The sequence below is a fragment of the Dictyostelium purpureum genome (genome assembly GCF_000190715.1).
Source record: "Dictyostelium purpureum unplaced genomic scaffold DICPUscaffold_171, whole genome shotgun sequence".
Lineage (NCBI taxonomy): Eukaryota > Evosea > Eumycetozoa > Dictyosteliales > Dictyosteliaceae > Dictyostelium > Dictyostelium purpureum.
This window is the reverse complement of record NW_003519508.1, coordinates 1-15461: the sequence shown is the minus strand read 5'-3', so window position 1 is coordinate 15461 and position 15461 is coordinate 1. Positions and strand designations below refer to the sequence as shown.

The window sequence follows — 15461 nt, the reverse complement described above, 5'->3', positions numbered from 1 at the left end:
TTAAACTAATATCTATATTTTAGATTGTATGATAGTGCGTGTATGTATTTTATTGTAAATTGAAAAAAAAAAAATTTAAAAAATAATAAAAAAAAAATAATAAAAAATAATAAAAAAATTAAAAAAAATAAAATTTTATTTTTTTTTTTTTTTTTCAATTTTATGAAAAGACTGTAAACCGGTTAGTGTTAAGAATCAAAGTTTTTTTTTTTCTTTGGTTTCTTTGGGATTAGACATAATATCTTATTTTATAAAAAAAAAAAATTCTTTTTTTTTTTTTTCATATTATTTGCCAAATTCAAGCAAAATATCTTTTTTTTTTTTTTATTTTATTTTTTTTTTTATTATTCGCTTTTATTGTTCCTTTCTTTTTTTTTCCCTACTTTGTGTGTTTTGTATTGCTCTTTTTTATTATAATAAATTTCGTGAAGGCCATTTTATTTTTTTTTTTTCACAATGATAATTATTTTTTGAAGTTGGTTTTAGATAAAAAAACTATATTTAAAAATTATAGTAAAATTATAATCACATATCTCAATGTAATTTTCAGCATACACCAAATGCAAAATGCATACTGCACCATTTTTTTATTTTTTTTTTTTTTAATAAATTTCCTTTTACTTTTTTTATTTTTTATAAATTAATCATTTTTTATTTTATCTCCTTGATGACTTTAAATATTAAATAAAATCAAATTATGGTTATCACCATAAAAAAAATAACACCATCAAAAAAAAAAAAAAAAAAAAAACGATTTTTTTATTATGATTTTTTATAAGACCAATAAGATTCTTTCTTTTGGGTGAAAAGTTTTCATAGCTTTGAAAAAACAAAAAAAAAAAAAAAAAATTTTTAATCTAAAAAAAAAACAATTCGATTTATTTTTATTTATTTTATTAAAATTGTTATAATTTATAATATTTTATAAAATAAATATACTTCTATACAAAGAGTTGATTTGAAATTTATTCTAAAGTAATATCGATTGAATTGATAACAACATTGCAAATATCAAAAATTTTGAAATCTAAAATTCTTTGGTTATTTAAATTGTTACCTTCTAATTGAGATGTGCCATATGGTAAGTTGATGTTATAAAGCATCTTGAAATTCATAACTTGGAAACTAGTAAGGTTTTTATCTAAATCTTTAGTATTGATTGTTTGAACATCAGATGAGCCAACTTTAACTCTTAAATAAGAGTCGCCTTCATACAACGAGGAGAGATGTAATCTAATTGAATAGGAATTGATTGGTTTACTGCCACCATCCCTGATAATATTAAAGTTAATGAAATCACCTATTGTGTGGAATGTTTCCCATACTGGATTAAAACCGCTAACACAATCGATGTGACCTGATCCATGGCTTTTGTTAAAAAAGTGTGGTGGGACTTTGAAGGTTTTAACAACTCCTTTTTCGTCTTGGCAGTTGACAATTGTTGATCCATATTCATCACCTAATCTTTGAACTGGTGATGGGTATTGTACTAAATCTAACTCATTAATACGACCATAGATGTTATGACTGTTGAATGGTAAGTTCATCCATGGGATAATGGTTGTGGCTGGTCTAATGGCAGATAAGCAAAACTTATTACAACATTCGCCAATGTTTTTATGGAAATCCATAATAGATCTATGTAATTGTTCCTTTAAAGTGTTATTATCTTGGTCTAATTCTTCATTACTATTTATAAAAAAAAAATAAAAAAAAAAAAAGTTAATATCAATAATTTTATATAAAAATTGGTTATATAATATGCTTACTATTCTAATAAATCTTTGCTTAGACCCCAAGATAAACCGTAGTGAATTGAATCTCTCATTGCTGTTGAGTAGATTAACATTAAAATAGATAAGAGGTTTCCAAAAAGATGAGAGTGCATTTTTGATGAGGAAAAAAGAATTGTTTCTTCAAGTAATGATTTGAAAGAATTGAATTGTTGAATGATGGTTGACTTTAATTGTTCATCACTAAGCATTAAGTATTTTTCTAATAGTGGCTTTGGTTGGTATTTGTTTAAAAGGTTTGATTTCTTTCCATAAACTTTACACTGTTTGTTCATATAAATAACTAATAAGTCATTAAAATGATTACCACAGTTATGAATACCCGAAAGCTTTTTATTTAACCATTCGACTGCAGATTTTTCTAATTCTTCACCGAGACCCATTTCGATATCTTTATAAAGTTTTTCCATATTTCTTACAAAAAGTTCTTTTGTAATATAATGTTTATTATTTAAAAATAATTTCCCCCACATAAACTGAAAAAAAAAAATTAATAAGTCGGTTTAGTTTTTTAAAATTATTTTAAATATATATATTTACATTGAAGCCAAAATCAATATCATTGTTTTTATTTGATTCTGGGTTGATATTGATTATATCAGAAATTAGATTTTTCCATTCATCAACGTGAATGTCAAATAAACAAAGGTTGTTTTTTGGTGTATTAAATGGGATTTTATTATCTTTGTTATTAAATATACTTGGATTTTCAATATAATCTTCAAGTAATTTAATATACTGATTTTGGTTGATTGGGGTATTAACTATCATTTTCTAAAATAAAAAGTTATAATATACATATAGTTATTATAGAATGAATAAAAAAATGGATAAATAAAAATAAATAAAAAAATTATTTAAAATTGAATTGAAAAAATTAAAATTTTTTAAAAAAAAAGTAAATTATAAGAAAATAATTAAAATGATACAAATAATACTATTGATGAAAACATATATTTATTATTATAAATAAAAATAGATAAATAAATAGATGGAGTAGTTTTACTTGGAGAATATTTATGGATAAATTGGGATTTGTTTTAAAATTGATATAAATAAAAATAAAAACAAAATTATTTATAGTAAAAATATAAATTAAAAAAAAAATAATTAAAATTTAAATATAATTTTATTTTATTATAATAATCATTTTTATGCTGAAAATAGGAATATTTTTGAAAATAAAAATTAAATGAAGAAAGTTCACATTATTAATCACACAGTCAACAAAACTAAAAGGACACACTCACACAAACGCCTAATTATTTAAAAAAAAATCATCTAAATTACAAAATATGTATTATTATTATTATAATTTTAAATTAATGTAAAAATAAAAATTTAAATTAAATATAATTTTTAAAATTATTATAATAATTTTTTTATGTGTGGTAATGTGTGGTAATGTGTGGTAATGAATAAATATTTAAAAAGGAAAGTGAGTCATATAAGTCCATGTGGTAAAAAATATTTATATTTTTTTTCTAATTTGGAAATGTGTTAAAAAAAAATAAAATTAAAAAAAAATAAAATTAAAAAATTAAAAAATGTAAATATTACTAATTTAAGCTTTATGTCAAAAACAAACATATTCAATGTTATAGAGTTGAAATATAAAAGGCAAGCACGTGTTTTATTATTTGAACAGAAAAAAAAGATAAATATTTAAATTTTTTTTTATTAAATCTTAATTTTTATATTATTATAATGAATAAAAATAACTAATTATTTAGACAATTATTATAATTATAATAAATCTATAAATGTTTTTACGATTTTCATAATTTATCTTTGATAAGATTATTTTTAATTATAATAATATTAGTTATATATCTAAAAATATTATTAAAAAATCTATGGTTTTAAACAAAACTACTTTTTATTAATCTTTGATTGTTATTAAAAATAGTTTTTATTTTAAAAAAAAAAATATTAAAAAAATTTATTGTTATTTTTAATTTTAGTTATAAATTTGAAAAAAAATAAAGTTATAAAAAATTAAACAATTATTCTTTTTTTTTTTTTTTTTTTTTTTTTGTTATATTACTATATTTTATTTTTGTTATTGATTGCTATTATTTTTTATTATTTATTATTTGTTATTATTTTCTTGGTTTTGGGAAATCTAAATCTACATTTAAAACATCTAGCTGTAAAATATCAGTATCACATCCAAAGAATAGACCAATATTTGGAGTTGTACGTCCTAAATCCCCATGAACAAATTCTTTAATATAGGTTCCGGCTTGAGCATTAATGATATCTAGGGTGAAGAAATGAGGTGATATATAGGTGGCTTTTAATTTTTCAACTTTTTTATCTCTTACCATGAGGGATCTACGATGAAGAACTCTAACTGGTGTTTGTTGAGAGATTGCAATATTTGTTTTAGAGTTTAAAATATCTAAATCGGAAGGTTGTAATGGTTTGCTACACCAAACGATACAACGGTAATCTTTTTGTTTGGTACCACCAGAGTCTTTGATAATATTTGTTTCTTTTTTAGTGATGATTTGTAAATTTGATACCTTGATAGATGTATTGACGTTGATGGATTCTTCGAGCTTTTCAAAATCTGGTTTGTTAAAAAATATTTTATGTGGGTTAACAAGTTCAATAAAGAATGGTCTGCCGTTTCCAAGCATTCTTACATCGACATCCTCTCTACCAGATGATGAGAAGGTAACTTGATCGCATTTAAAGAGTTCTTTTAAATCTTTGGTAATTAATTCTTCAACTGATAATTTGATATTAACATTATCGTCAAATTGCCATGGACTTTGTGGTAAATCTCTAACATACTTATTATATTTACCAGAAAGATAAACTGGTGCATGTTCAAATGTCAATTGATATCTATATTTGGTTGAAACTGCTTTTGGTGGAACATTACCATTGGCTATAAAATCTTTCATTGAAATATGATCTAAAATTTCTGTAACTGTTGATGTAGAATCTTGTGATGATGATTTGTTTCTTTTGGTCGATACTCTTTGTTTTTTTCTTGATTTGCCTTGAACATCAAATAAAAATAAATGATCATCTTTACTTTCTTCATGTATATAGTTCATATTTGCTCTAAAATCACTCTTTGTATTATTAAATAGGTGGGTTAATATAATGTTCTAAATTACTATTGTATATTTTATAACAAAGACTTACAGATGGTTTAAATTGGAAATTACATCTTCTACCAATAATTGGACCTAATACCCATTTAACACCTTCTTTAACTTCAACAACTTTTTCATAGAAATTGGTTTTGTTTGGGTATATAGTTGGGTAGTTTTCTCTAAGATAAAAGAATATAGCATGGTCTCTAACTAAAGTTGAGGTTGGTAATGAGAGTGCTAACGAATAATCTCTAAATTGATAACCACAATTCTTCATTTTATCTACAAACTCTTCTAAAAATAAATCTTTATTATTTGTATCTTGTAAAATACCAAGGCAGCAAACACAAATTGAATTCTTAAGCTCTACTGAATTTGGATCATATGGTGGAATTTCTATTGGTGCAGCAACAGCAGCGGCAGCAGCAGTTGTAGTGCTTGATTCTTGTTTTTCTTCTTTATTTTCACCTTCAACTGATTCAGTGTCCATTTTATCTTGATTGGTGGCAGTTGATGATGTTGACGATGCTGATGGTTGATGTTTTTGATAGTGAATCATAAAATGAATTAAATGTATTAAATGTAAATACTCTTCTTGGTACAATGCAAATTCTCTTATTGACATGAATCTGAATATACATCTTGGACAAACTCCATTGCTATGCAATGGTGATACAATATCCAAATGATCCTTCTTTATATATCTATCAAAGCATGTTTTAACCCTGAATAAAATATTACGATAATCTAATGACTCTTTTTCACATTTTAAATTGGTATCGACAAATTTTAAAATTGATTCATCATCTGGTACAATGGTTACTTTTGGTTCAGTTGCTAAATTACTATTATTAACATTATTTTCTGTTGTAGTGGTGTTTGGTGTTGCTGTTGATTCTGGAATTATATCATTATTATTTACAGTATCTGTTGGAGTATTATCCATTTTTAAAATTTCATAAATGGTGAAATAATGAAATATTTAAAAAATCTCGTTTTTGGAAAAATTATAAATAAAAATTAAAAAAAAAAAAAAATTATTTTTTTTAATTTTTTTAAATTTTTTTTAGAATTTTTTTTAATTTTTTTTATTTTAAATAATTTAGTTATATTCAAATTATAAATACAATTGAAGTAATAATTATTATTATTGTAGTTATTATTACTAAATATTGAAATTTTTCAAATTAGTTGTTGAAATTTTTAAAATAATAAATTTTTTTTTTTTTTCAACAAAAATAAAAAAAAAATTTTTTCATTTTTTTATTTTTTTTTTACATTAATTTCATTAATTAAATTTATAAAAATATAATCAAATCATTTATTTATAATAAATCCACTTATATATATTTAACAATGAATAATGAAGATGGAGAAATTTTAAATGAAAGAGAAAATGATCAAATAAAGTCAGATAGAAAAGATTATAGTAATGGAAGAGATTATGAAAGAAGAGATCGTAATGAAAGAGGTTCAAGAGACCGTTCAAGAGACCGTTTTAGAGATAGAGAGCACGATTCTAGAAGAGATCGTAATGAAAGAGGCAAAGAATACGATAGAAGAGATAAAGAAAGAAATTCGAGAGATGGTTCAAGGGATCGTTCAAGAGACCGTTCCAGAGATAGAGAATTAGAAAAAAAAGGTTCAAGAGACCGTTCAAGAGACCGTTCAAGAGACCGTTCAAGAGATCGTTCAAGAGATCGTTCAAGAGATCGTTCAAGAGATCGTTCTAGAGATAGAGAATTAGAAAAAAAAGGTAGACATGTTGATAGCGACAATGATAGAATGGATAGAAAAAAAGAAAAAGATTCAAGAGAAAGAAGGGATAGAAGAGATAGAAGAGATAGAAGAAGTAAGAAATATTCAGATTCATCAGATAGTGATAGCGATAGTGATAGTGATAGCGATAATGATAGAAGAAAAAGAAAAGGAAAAAGAGATAGAAAAAAAAGAGATAGTAAAAGATCAAGTAGTGAAGAAAGAGACAGTGATAAACCAAAATCAAATAAAATTACATCAACAACAACAGCTTCAGCAACAACCAATAAAGTCGACGAAAAAGTTCAAGATGCATTAAACAAAGAAAGAGCCAGCGGAGTTTACATACCCCCATTTAAATTGGCAATGATGCAAAAACAAATTCAAGATAAATCATCAGTCGAATATCAAAGAATAGAATGGGATGCATTAAAAAAATCTATCAATGGTTTAATCAATAAGGTCAGTTATTCAAATGTAAAGAATATTGCAGTAGAGTTATTTGGGGAAAATATAATTAGAGGTAGAGGTTTATTGTGTAGATCTATTATGCGTGCCCAACAAGTATCTTTACCGTTCACAAATGTATATGCAGCATTAATTGCAATTATAAACACAAAGATCCCAGATAATGGTGAGTTACTCCTAAAGCGTTTAATTGAACAGTTCAAAAAATCATTTAGAAGAAATGACAAACCAATTTGTATAGCATCAACCAAATTTATAGCACATTTAGTTAACCAACAAGTTTGTGGTATCCTCATCCCATTGGAAATTATAACATTGCTTTTGGATAAACCAACAGATGACTCTGTTGAGGTTGCAGTTGAATTCTTTTTAGAGTGTGGCCAAAGTATTCAAGAAAGTGCTCCACAACCATTTAATGGTATTTTTGAACGTTTTAAAGCTATTCTCCACGAAGGTGACACATCAAAAAGAACACAATATCAAATTGAAGAGCTTTTTAAAGAGATTAGAGGCAATTTTGCAAATCACCCAGCATTGAAATCAGAGTTGGATGTTGTAGAACTTGAGGACCAAATTACTCACGAGTCATTATCAATTGAAGACACCCACAACGTTGAGGATTCCCTTAATTTCTTTAAGGCCGACGATAAGTTTTTAGAGCATCAAGAACAGTATAAAGAAATTAAAAGAAGTATTTTAGGCGATTCAGATGAAGAAGGTGATGAAGAGGAGGGTGGCTCATCCGATGATTCAGATGATTCAGATGATTCATCATCAGATGATGCTTATCAGTCAAAATATAAACCACCTCCAAGTACAGCAGGTACAGTTGTCAATTTGCAAGTAATCGAAGATCAAACAGATACCAATTTAATCAATTTGAGAAAGACCATTTATTTAGCGATTATGTCAAGTAAAGATTTTGAGGAGTGTGCACACAAATTATTAAAGCTTAAAATCAAAGGACACGAAGATGAAGTATGTAATATGTTAATTCAATGTTGTAGTCAAGAAAGAACCTATTTACCATTCTATGGCAATTTATCACAACGTTTCTGTATGATTAATAAAATATATCGTGACCTATTTGATCGTTGCTTTGCTGAGCAATATGCTGTAATCCATCGTTTGGAAACCAATAGATTTAGAAACATCGCTAAAATGTATGCTCATCTCTTTTACACCGATGCATTACCATGGACCACCTTTAGATATATACACATTAACGAAGATGAAACCAACTCTGCAAGTCGTATTTTCATTAAAATTTTATTCCAAGAGATGGCCGAGTTTTTAGGTATTCAAAAATTAAATGAACGTTTACAAGATCCATTATTACAGGAATCATTCAGTGGTATATTTCCAAAAGATAACCCAAAAAATACAAGATATGCAATCAATTTCTTTACTTCAATTTCATTAGGTGCTTTAACTCACGATTTGAGAGAATTTTTAAAAAATGCACCAAAACAACCAATTAAAAAAGTACAATCAAGCAGTGACAGTGATAGCAGTGATTCAAGTGATAGTGATAGTAGTAGTGACTCAAGTGATTCAAGTGATAGTAGTGATAGTAGCGATTCAAGTGATAGTGACTATGACAGAAAAAGAAAGAAGAAGAGAATATAAAAAAATTTAAAAAATAGCTCTATAAAAATATTAATAAAAGCCACCTATTAAAACACCAAATTTAAAACCTATCATCAAATATCAATAAAATTTAAAGAGGATATTTTTAACCAGTTTCTTCAATTTATTTTTTTTTACTTTTTTTTTTTTCATAATAAATAAAATAATATAAATATTTTATAATTATAAATTTTTATATTATTTTATAAAAAATATATTAAAATAATAAAATAAGTTATTATATTTTAATTAATAAGTATTTTTTTTGTTTTATTAATTTTTCTGTTTAGTTCCGTGAAACACTGGTACTGAATATAAATTTTTTTAACTTTTCCCAACTCCCAAAAATATAATAAAAATAAAAAAAAAAATTAAAAAAAAAAAAAAAAATTTAAAAAAAAATAAATTTATATTTAAACTGGGTATTTAATTTAAAATTAATAATTATTAAATTATAAATTATATTTTTTTTGATTAAATTTTAAACAAGAACCCAAGAATAAATTTTTTTTTTTTTTTATTGTACCATTTTTAACATTTTTATAACTACACTTTTAATATTTCAATTATTTAATTTTTTTTTTTTTAATATATCAAATTGTAATAATAACAATATAATAATACTTATACCAATAATAATAATAATAATCAAAATTAATAAAAACAACAAACTCAAATTAAAATAAATACCCCTCATATAAAATTATAATTTTTTTTTTTTTTTTAATTCAACAGAATATATTTATTTATAAAAAATGAATTGGTTTACAAATTATTTTTATGGAAATCAAAACAATAATATCAATGTTGAGGAAGTTGAAAAACAATTTTATTTAATTGGGGATGATAGTGATGATTCCTTAGTTAAAGTAATTGTTTCTTTGGATGGTGGTGGTATGAGAGGTTATTTAACAATTTTATTATTAAAAGAGATCCAAGAATTATTAGAAAAAGGTAATATAAATTTATTGATACTTTTTAAATTATTTCAAAATATTAATTTTTTTATTTTAATTTTTAGATTTAGGTATAACATGTCATATTATAGCAGGTACCAGTACCGGTGGTATTTTGGCTTATTCAAAATTATATGATGTTAGTAATGATGAATTATTGGATATGTATAGAAAATTTGGAAAAAAAATATTTCCATCATCTGCAATGGATGTAATGCATAATATCATTTCAGAAGGAACTTTGTTTAGCACAAAAGAATTAATAAAATCATTAAAGGATAATTTTGCAGGTAGAGATATGTCACATCGTAAAGGATTTGTAGTCACTGTAGCAGAAGATAAGTGCAGCCATGAAAAGAGCGCCAAAGTATTTGCAAACTATGAAAATCCATCAACACATTTACACGATGACAGTAATGTCGACGTAGTCGATATTCTTCGTTCAACTGCTGGAATTCCAGGTCTTTTCAATCAATATGAAAACAGTAAATATATATATTACGATGGTGGTTTCCAGTACAACTGTAATTTACCAATCGCATTAATAGAGGCCAAAGCATTATATCCAAATAAAAAACTACTTTTCATTTCATTGGGTACCGGATACCAAAAATCAGAGCGTGTCCAATACCATTTCACAAACGATCAAACTGACAGCAAAGTTGAGCGTTTCATAAACTCTTTAAATTCTCAAGGAAAGCCCTTTTTACGTTCTCAACAAATGGTTGGTAGCATTTTCGACCTAACTAAAAACCTATACCGTCTCTATAAAGAATACTTAAAGATGCCAAAGACATCAGAAATCCTCAGTAAATTCTTGTTGGATCACCGTGACGATCCTGATATTTTTACATATCGTTTCGATTGCCAATTAGAATTCCCAATTAATCTTCATGACTCTTCTGATAAAGCTGCTGAAGAAATGGAAAGATCTGTTAAAGATTATGTAAATGACCCAAATAATAATTTCAAAAAATCACTTTCAAATATTAAAAAATTAATTGACTTAAAGCAATAAATACAAAACAATAATAATTATAAATAATTTTTAATTAAATAAATTTAATAATAAATAAATATTTAAAATCAATCATTATTAACCTTTTTACAATTTTTTTTTTTTTTTTTTTATTTTTTTTTTTTATTAAAAAAGCTAAATTAAAAAAATATCACCATGCCAGGGTGACCCACACATTCAATTTTTTTATTTTTAATTTTTTCATCAATTTTTTTTTTTTTAAAAAACCACCACACTTTTTTTTTATTTTTTTTTTATTTTTTTTGTTTAATATTTTTTTTCATATAAATAATAATATTAATAAAATAGTTTAGACAATAGTGCAATAATTAAAAAATGAACGATAATAATAATAATAATAATAACATAAAAATTATATTATGTATTGATGGTGGTTCAATTAGAAATTTAGTTTCTATTCAAATTTTAAATAAAATCAAAGACTATTTAAAAAAAGATTTAACAGAAGAAAATGACTTAATTGCATCTACTGCTAGTGGGTCATTTATTGTACACTCTAAATCAAATCAATACAATAAATCAATTAGTAATGAAAAGTTAATTAAACAATATGAATGTATGTCTAGAAAAGAGCATTCTATCAAATCAAATGAATCCCTTTCAGAAAAATCAACAGTATTTAATACACACTCCCAAGTCAGTGTACTATTACATAACTCAATTACAAGTGCCAACTTATTCAAGCATAATTTAGCTCAATTCTTTGAAAGCAACAATATTCCATTAGTTATTGCATCAAATATCTCACCATCTTCATCACCAACCCACTCACCAATTAAACAACAACCATCATTTTCACCATCATTATCATCATCATCATCATCATCATTATCACTAAATTGTGAACCAACTAAAAAAGGTTTGGTGGTATGTGTATGCGAAAATAAGAAAACAAAAAAAAGGGTTGCTAAAGTATACACAAATTATGAAAATAAAAGAAGCATTCAAGTAAAGGGCAAGGTATTCGATATCCAAAGAACATCTTTGCCAATAGATTCAGTATTCGACCAATTCCAAGACACCAATAATGTATATTATGACAGTGGTACCATCTACAACACTCCAATATGTTTTGCATACAATGAAGCTAAATCCCTATACCCAAATAGTAAATTACTAATAGTTTCAATTGGCTCTGGTTACGATCCTAAATCATCAAAGAGTTATCAAATCTCAAATAGAGAAACAAACAATAAAGTAGATCAATATATTAGCAGTATCAAAAACATCAGTGGTAGTCCAAGCAATAGTAGTAGGGATTTTAACAACCTTTATAAAAACTATGAATCATACATAAACAAAGAAAACTCATTTGGATTATTTAATGACTTTAGACAATTACAACAAGAAAGCGATTGCTTTGTTTACAGATTTGATTGTCCAGTTAATTTTGATACTCAAGAATCATTTAATTTCGAAGTGAGAAATCAATTTGATGGCGCCTCCTCCCCAACACCAACCGAAAATGAAATCCATTATTGTGTAAATCGTTCATTTATAGATCAACAATGCCAAAACTCATTGGATACAATCAAAAAATTATTGGAATTAAGATCCTAATTCCAAAGTAAAATAAAATCAAAACCATGTAAAATAAAATTAGAAAATAAAACAACCTAATATCAATTTAAATTCATTTTTTTTTACCAAATTTATTTAATTTATAATAATTTAAAAATATCTTTTAATTAATTTTATTTTAAAAAAAATATTTTTGTTCATTTAATTTAAACATAAAAAAAAATTAAATTATTTTTTTTTTTTTTTTTTTTAAATTTTTTTTACTTTATTTTTTAAATACTCACAACAGAGAAATTCAACTTTGTTGTAAAAATTTAAATACAATGAAAGCTTATACATATAATAATGATGATTCAGATAATTTAAAATTTAAAATAATAAATAATAATATTTTAATAGTTAAAATAAATAGAAATAATAGAAGGAATGCAGTTGATAAAAAAACAGCAAATAAATTATATTCAATATTTAAAGAGTTTAACAAAGATGATAAATTAGATGTAGCAATATTGTATGGAGGCAAAGATTCCTTTTGTTCAGGTGCAGATTTAAAAGAATTGTCCAATGGATTTGAAAATGGAAACAAAGTAATATCACCCAAAGAAACTGATTATGGACCAATGGGGTGCACCAGACTAAAACTAGACAAACCCGTTATATGTGCAATTAGTGGCTATTGTGTTGCTGGTGGTTTGGAATTAGCTCTATGGTGTGATTTACGTGTTTCTTCAAGTAAGAGTATCTTTGGTGTGTTTTGTAGAAGATGGGGTGTTCCTCTTATTGATGGTGGCACAATTAGATTACCAAGACTTATTGGACACTCAAGAGCAATGGACTTAATTCTAACCGGTAGACAAGTGTTAGCTGATGAAGCTTTACAAATAGGTTTGGTTAATAGGGTTGTGGAAGTACATCAAGTACTAGAATCTTCCATAGAATTAGCAAAGCTAATATCATCATTCCCAAAAAAATGTTTAAGAAGAGATAGGTTGTCTGCAATAGAACAATGGGACTTAGATGCAAATGAAGCACTAGAAAACGAATATAGATTGGGAATTAAATCATTATCTGAGGAAGGTCAAAAAGGTTCGATTAATTTTAAAAAAGGTCAAGGTAGACATGGTATTTTTTTTAATAACACAAATAATAATTCAAATAATAATACAAATAATTTAATTTCTAAATTATAATTAAAAAAGTTAAAATTAAAATGAATCAATAATGATTTTATTTAAAAAGTTTATAAATAAAAAACTTTTTTTATTGGAGTTGATTGTCCATTTTTATTACTTCCAGAGGTATCAGTTGGTTTAGCTATTATTAATTATTAATAATATATATTAGATATAAATTTTTGTAAAATCAATTTATTTATATTTACCTTTTTGTGTGGATGGATAATAGATTAAGGGAGTAAATTTGCTCATTTTAATATAGATTAATAAATAGGTAAAAATACAAATATTGAGTGTTTTAATAAATAATATAAAATAAATAAATTAAAGGGTATATAAAATAAAAAATAAAAAATAATTTTTCAAATTTATGTTTTTTTTGAAGTTTTTAGATAGGTCTGAAAATCAAATCAACAATCTACAAAAGATATTATTACTGAAAAATATCTTTTTGGATATTTTTAATGAAAAAAAAATGGTTTTTTTTTTTTTTTTTTCAATCAGTATTTATGGGTAAATAATTAGTATGTAATGATATTGGTCTATTATATTTGGGTATTAGCGCAGCAAGTATCAATAATTTATAGACAGAAATGGTATGTAAAATATTATACTTTTTAAATTAATTTTAAACATATAATAAAAATTTATTTATTAATAATTAGGTTCATTATATTAAAAGCGGCATCTTCAATTCTCCAAACGTGTTGAAATCATATTAGAAAATCCAAGTTGATATTCAAATGGTAGTTGAAAAATGGTTTCAAGTGGTGGTTCAAATAGTGCTTCAAATGGTGGTTGAAATGGTGGTTGAAATAGTTCTTCAAATCGTGGTTCAAGTGGTTCTTCAAGTGGTAGTAATTCAAGTAGCTCAAGTAGTTCTTCAAGTGGTGCTTCAGTGGCTCAAGTAGCCCATCATATGGTGCTCCAAGTGGTGCTTCAAATATTGTTTCAAATGGTGGTTCCAGTAGCACCTCAAATGGTGGTTTGAGAAGTAGTTCAAATAGTGCTTCAAGCAATAGTAAAAGAGGAGACTCATCAGGGAAATAACGAGAAAATTAACACTCCTCCATGTGAAAATAAGAACTTTTATATAGCCCCACTATTAATCTATTATAAATTCTAAAATGAATTTTATCTTTTTAGAAAAGAAGAAAAAAGATAAAATTCATTTTACATTATAATTTATATTATTTATATTCTTCATAGTTAAGAAGTTATCAATACATATTTTATATTCTATATTTAAATATTTTTAAATTCCTTTGAGAGCAGTCATTAATGAAACTTTAAGAATTTCTCCACGTAAATAATATTGGTTTCAATTAAAATTTTTATTTATATTAATATACTAATTTATTTATTTATTTATTTATTTGCTAAAACTGCTCCATTTGCACTTCCACATATCTGTTCAGAGGATACTATAGTTAATTTTAATGGTCATGATTATTTTTTCCCAAAAAATACACAAATAATTCCAAATCTTAATGGTGCTAATAGAAATGAAATCGAATTTGATGATCCAAATACATTTAATCCAGAGAGACATCCCTCTTCCACTGCATCTCATGTTTCTTATTCATCAGGTCCTAGATCTTGTCCAGGTGAGAATATGGCAGATGATGTTTTATTTATTGTCTCTACAAGATTATACAAATATTTTAAATTTGATAGAACTACAAACCAACTGTATGATGAATATGGAGTCTTGACAAAATCCTTAACCCAAAAGACTATTTATCAAAAGTAACATTCAGAAGTTAATTAAATATCCCAAAATAACCTTTTTCTAATATATAAATAATTAAATTGATTTTTAAAAAAAAACATAATAAATGCACAAATTTTTTTATTTTTTTATTAACAACACAAGTGAAAAATAGCACCATAATATTAGATTTATCAATATGGTTTTGAAAAGGAAAATAAAAATATTATAATTAATAAAATTCAAATTTTAAAAAAAAAAAATTTTAAAAAAAGCGCTCAATTGATTAAAAAAAATC

General features: G+C 24.7%; 7 protein-coding genes across 7 annotated transcripts; 5 read left to right on the top strand and 2 right to left on the bottom strand.

Moving 5' to 3' along the window:
- Window positions 1-854: 854 nt before the first annotated feature.
- Window positions 855-2813, bottom strand: DICPUDRAFT_98331 (uncharacterized protein). Its single transcript, XM_003289301.1, has 3 exons — window positions 2334-2813; window positions 1770-2269; window positions 855-1689 (listed from the first exon to the last, which is right to left on the bottom strand). Exons 1-3 carry the CDS (start codon window positions 2562-2564, stop codon window positions 966-968), a joined length of 1455 nt encoding a protein of 484 aa, XP_003289349.1. The 5' UTR covers window positions 2565-2813; the 3' UTR covers window positions 855-965.
- A 1082-nt stretch (window positions 2814-3895) lies between these two features.
- Window positions 3896-5864, bottom strand: DICPUDRAFT_98330 (uncharacterized protein; the record flags this gene model as incomplete). The annotated part of the gene is made up of 2 exons (XM_003289300.1): window positions 4956-5864; window positions 3896-4882 (listed from the first exon to the last, which is right to left on the bottom strand). Exons 1-2 carry the CDS (start codon window positions 5850-5852, stop codon window positions 3896-3898), a joined length of 1884 nt encoding a protein of 627 aa, XP_003289348.1. The 5' UTR covers window positions 5853-5864.
- Window positions 5865-6349: 485 nt separating this feature from the next.
- On the top strand, window positions 6350-8880 carry DICPUDRAFT_48542 (uncharacterized protein). Its single transcript, XM_003289316.1, has 2 exons — window positions 6350-6584; window positions 6885-8880. Exon 2 carries the CDS (start codon window positions 7031-7033, stop codon window positions 8759-8761), a length of 1731 nt encoding a protein of 576 aa, XP_003289364.1. The 5' UTR covers window positions 6350-6584; window positions 6885-7030; the 3' UTR covers window positions 8762-8880.
- Window positions 8881-9516: 636 nt separating this feature from the next.
- Window positions 9517-10735, top strand: DICPUDRAFT_153714 (uncharacterized protein; the record flags this gene model as incomplete). The annotated part of the gene is made up of 2 exons (XM_003289315.1): window positions 9517-9715; window positions 9783-10735. The coding sequence occupies 2 exons, from the start codon at window positions 9517-9519 to the stop codon at window positions 10733-10735; spliced, it is 1152 nt and encodes a 383-aa protein (XP_003289363.1).
- A 336-nt stretch (window positions 10736-11071) lies between these two features.
- DICPUDRAFT_153713 (uncharacterized protein) lies at window positions 11072-12316 on the top strand (the record flags this gene model as incomplete). Its single annotated transcript, XM_003289314.1, has 1 exon — window positions 11072-12316. The coding sequence occupies one exon, from the start codon at window positions 11072-11074 to the stop codon at window positions 12314-12316; it is 1245 nt and encodes a 414-aa protein (XP_003289362.1).
- A 284-nt stretch (window positions 12317-12600) lies between these two features.
- On the top strand, window positions 12601-13467 carry DICPUDRAFT_35595 (uncharacterized protein; the record flags this gene model as incomplete). The annotated part of the gene is made up of 1 exon (XM_003289313.1): window positions 12601-13467. The coding sequence occupies one exon, from the start codon at window positions 12601-12603 to the stop codon at window positions 13465-13467; it is 867 nt and encodes a 288-aa protein (XP_003289361.1).
- A 1372-nt stretch (window positions 13468-14839) lies between these two features.
- DICPUDRAFT_35628 (uncharacterized protein) lies at window positions 14840-15205 on the top strand (the record flags this gene model as incomplete). Its single annotated transcript, XM_003289312.1, has 1 exon — window positions 14840-15205. A coding segment is annotated over one exon (366 nt), but the record flags the coding sequence as incomplete, so codon positions are not given.
- Between the last annotated feature and the right edge of the window lie 256 nt (window positions 15206-15461).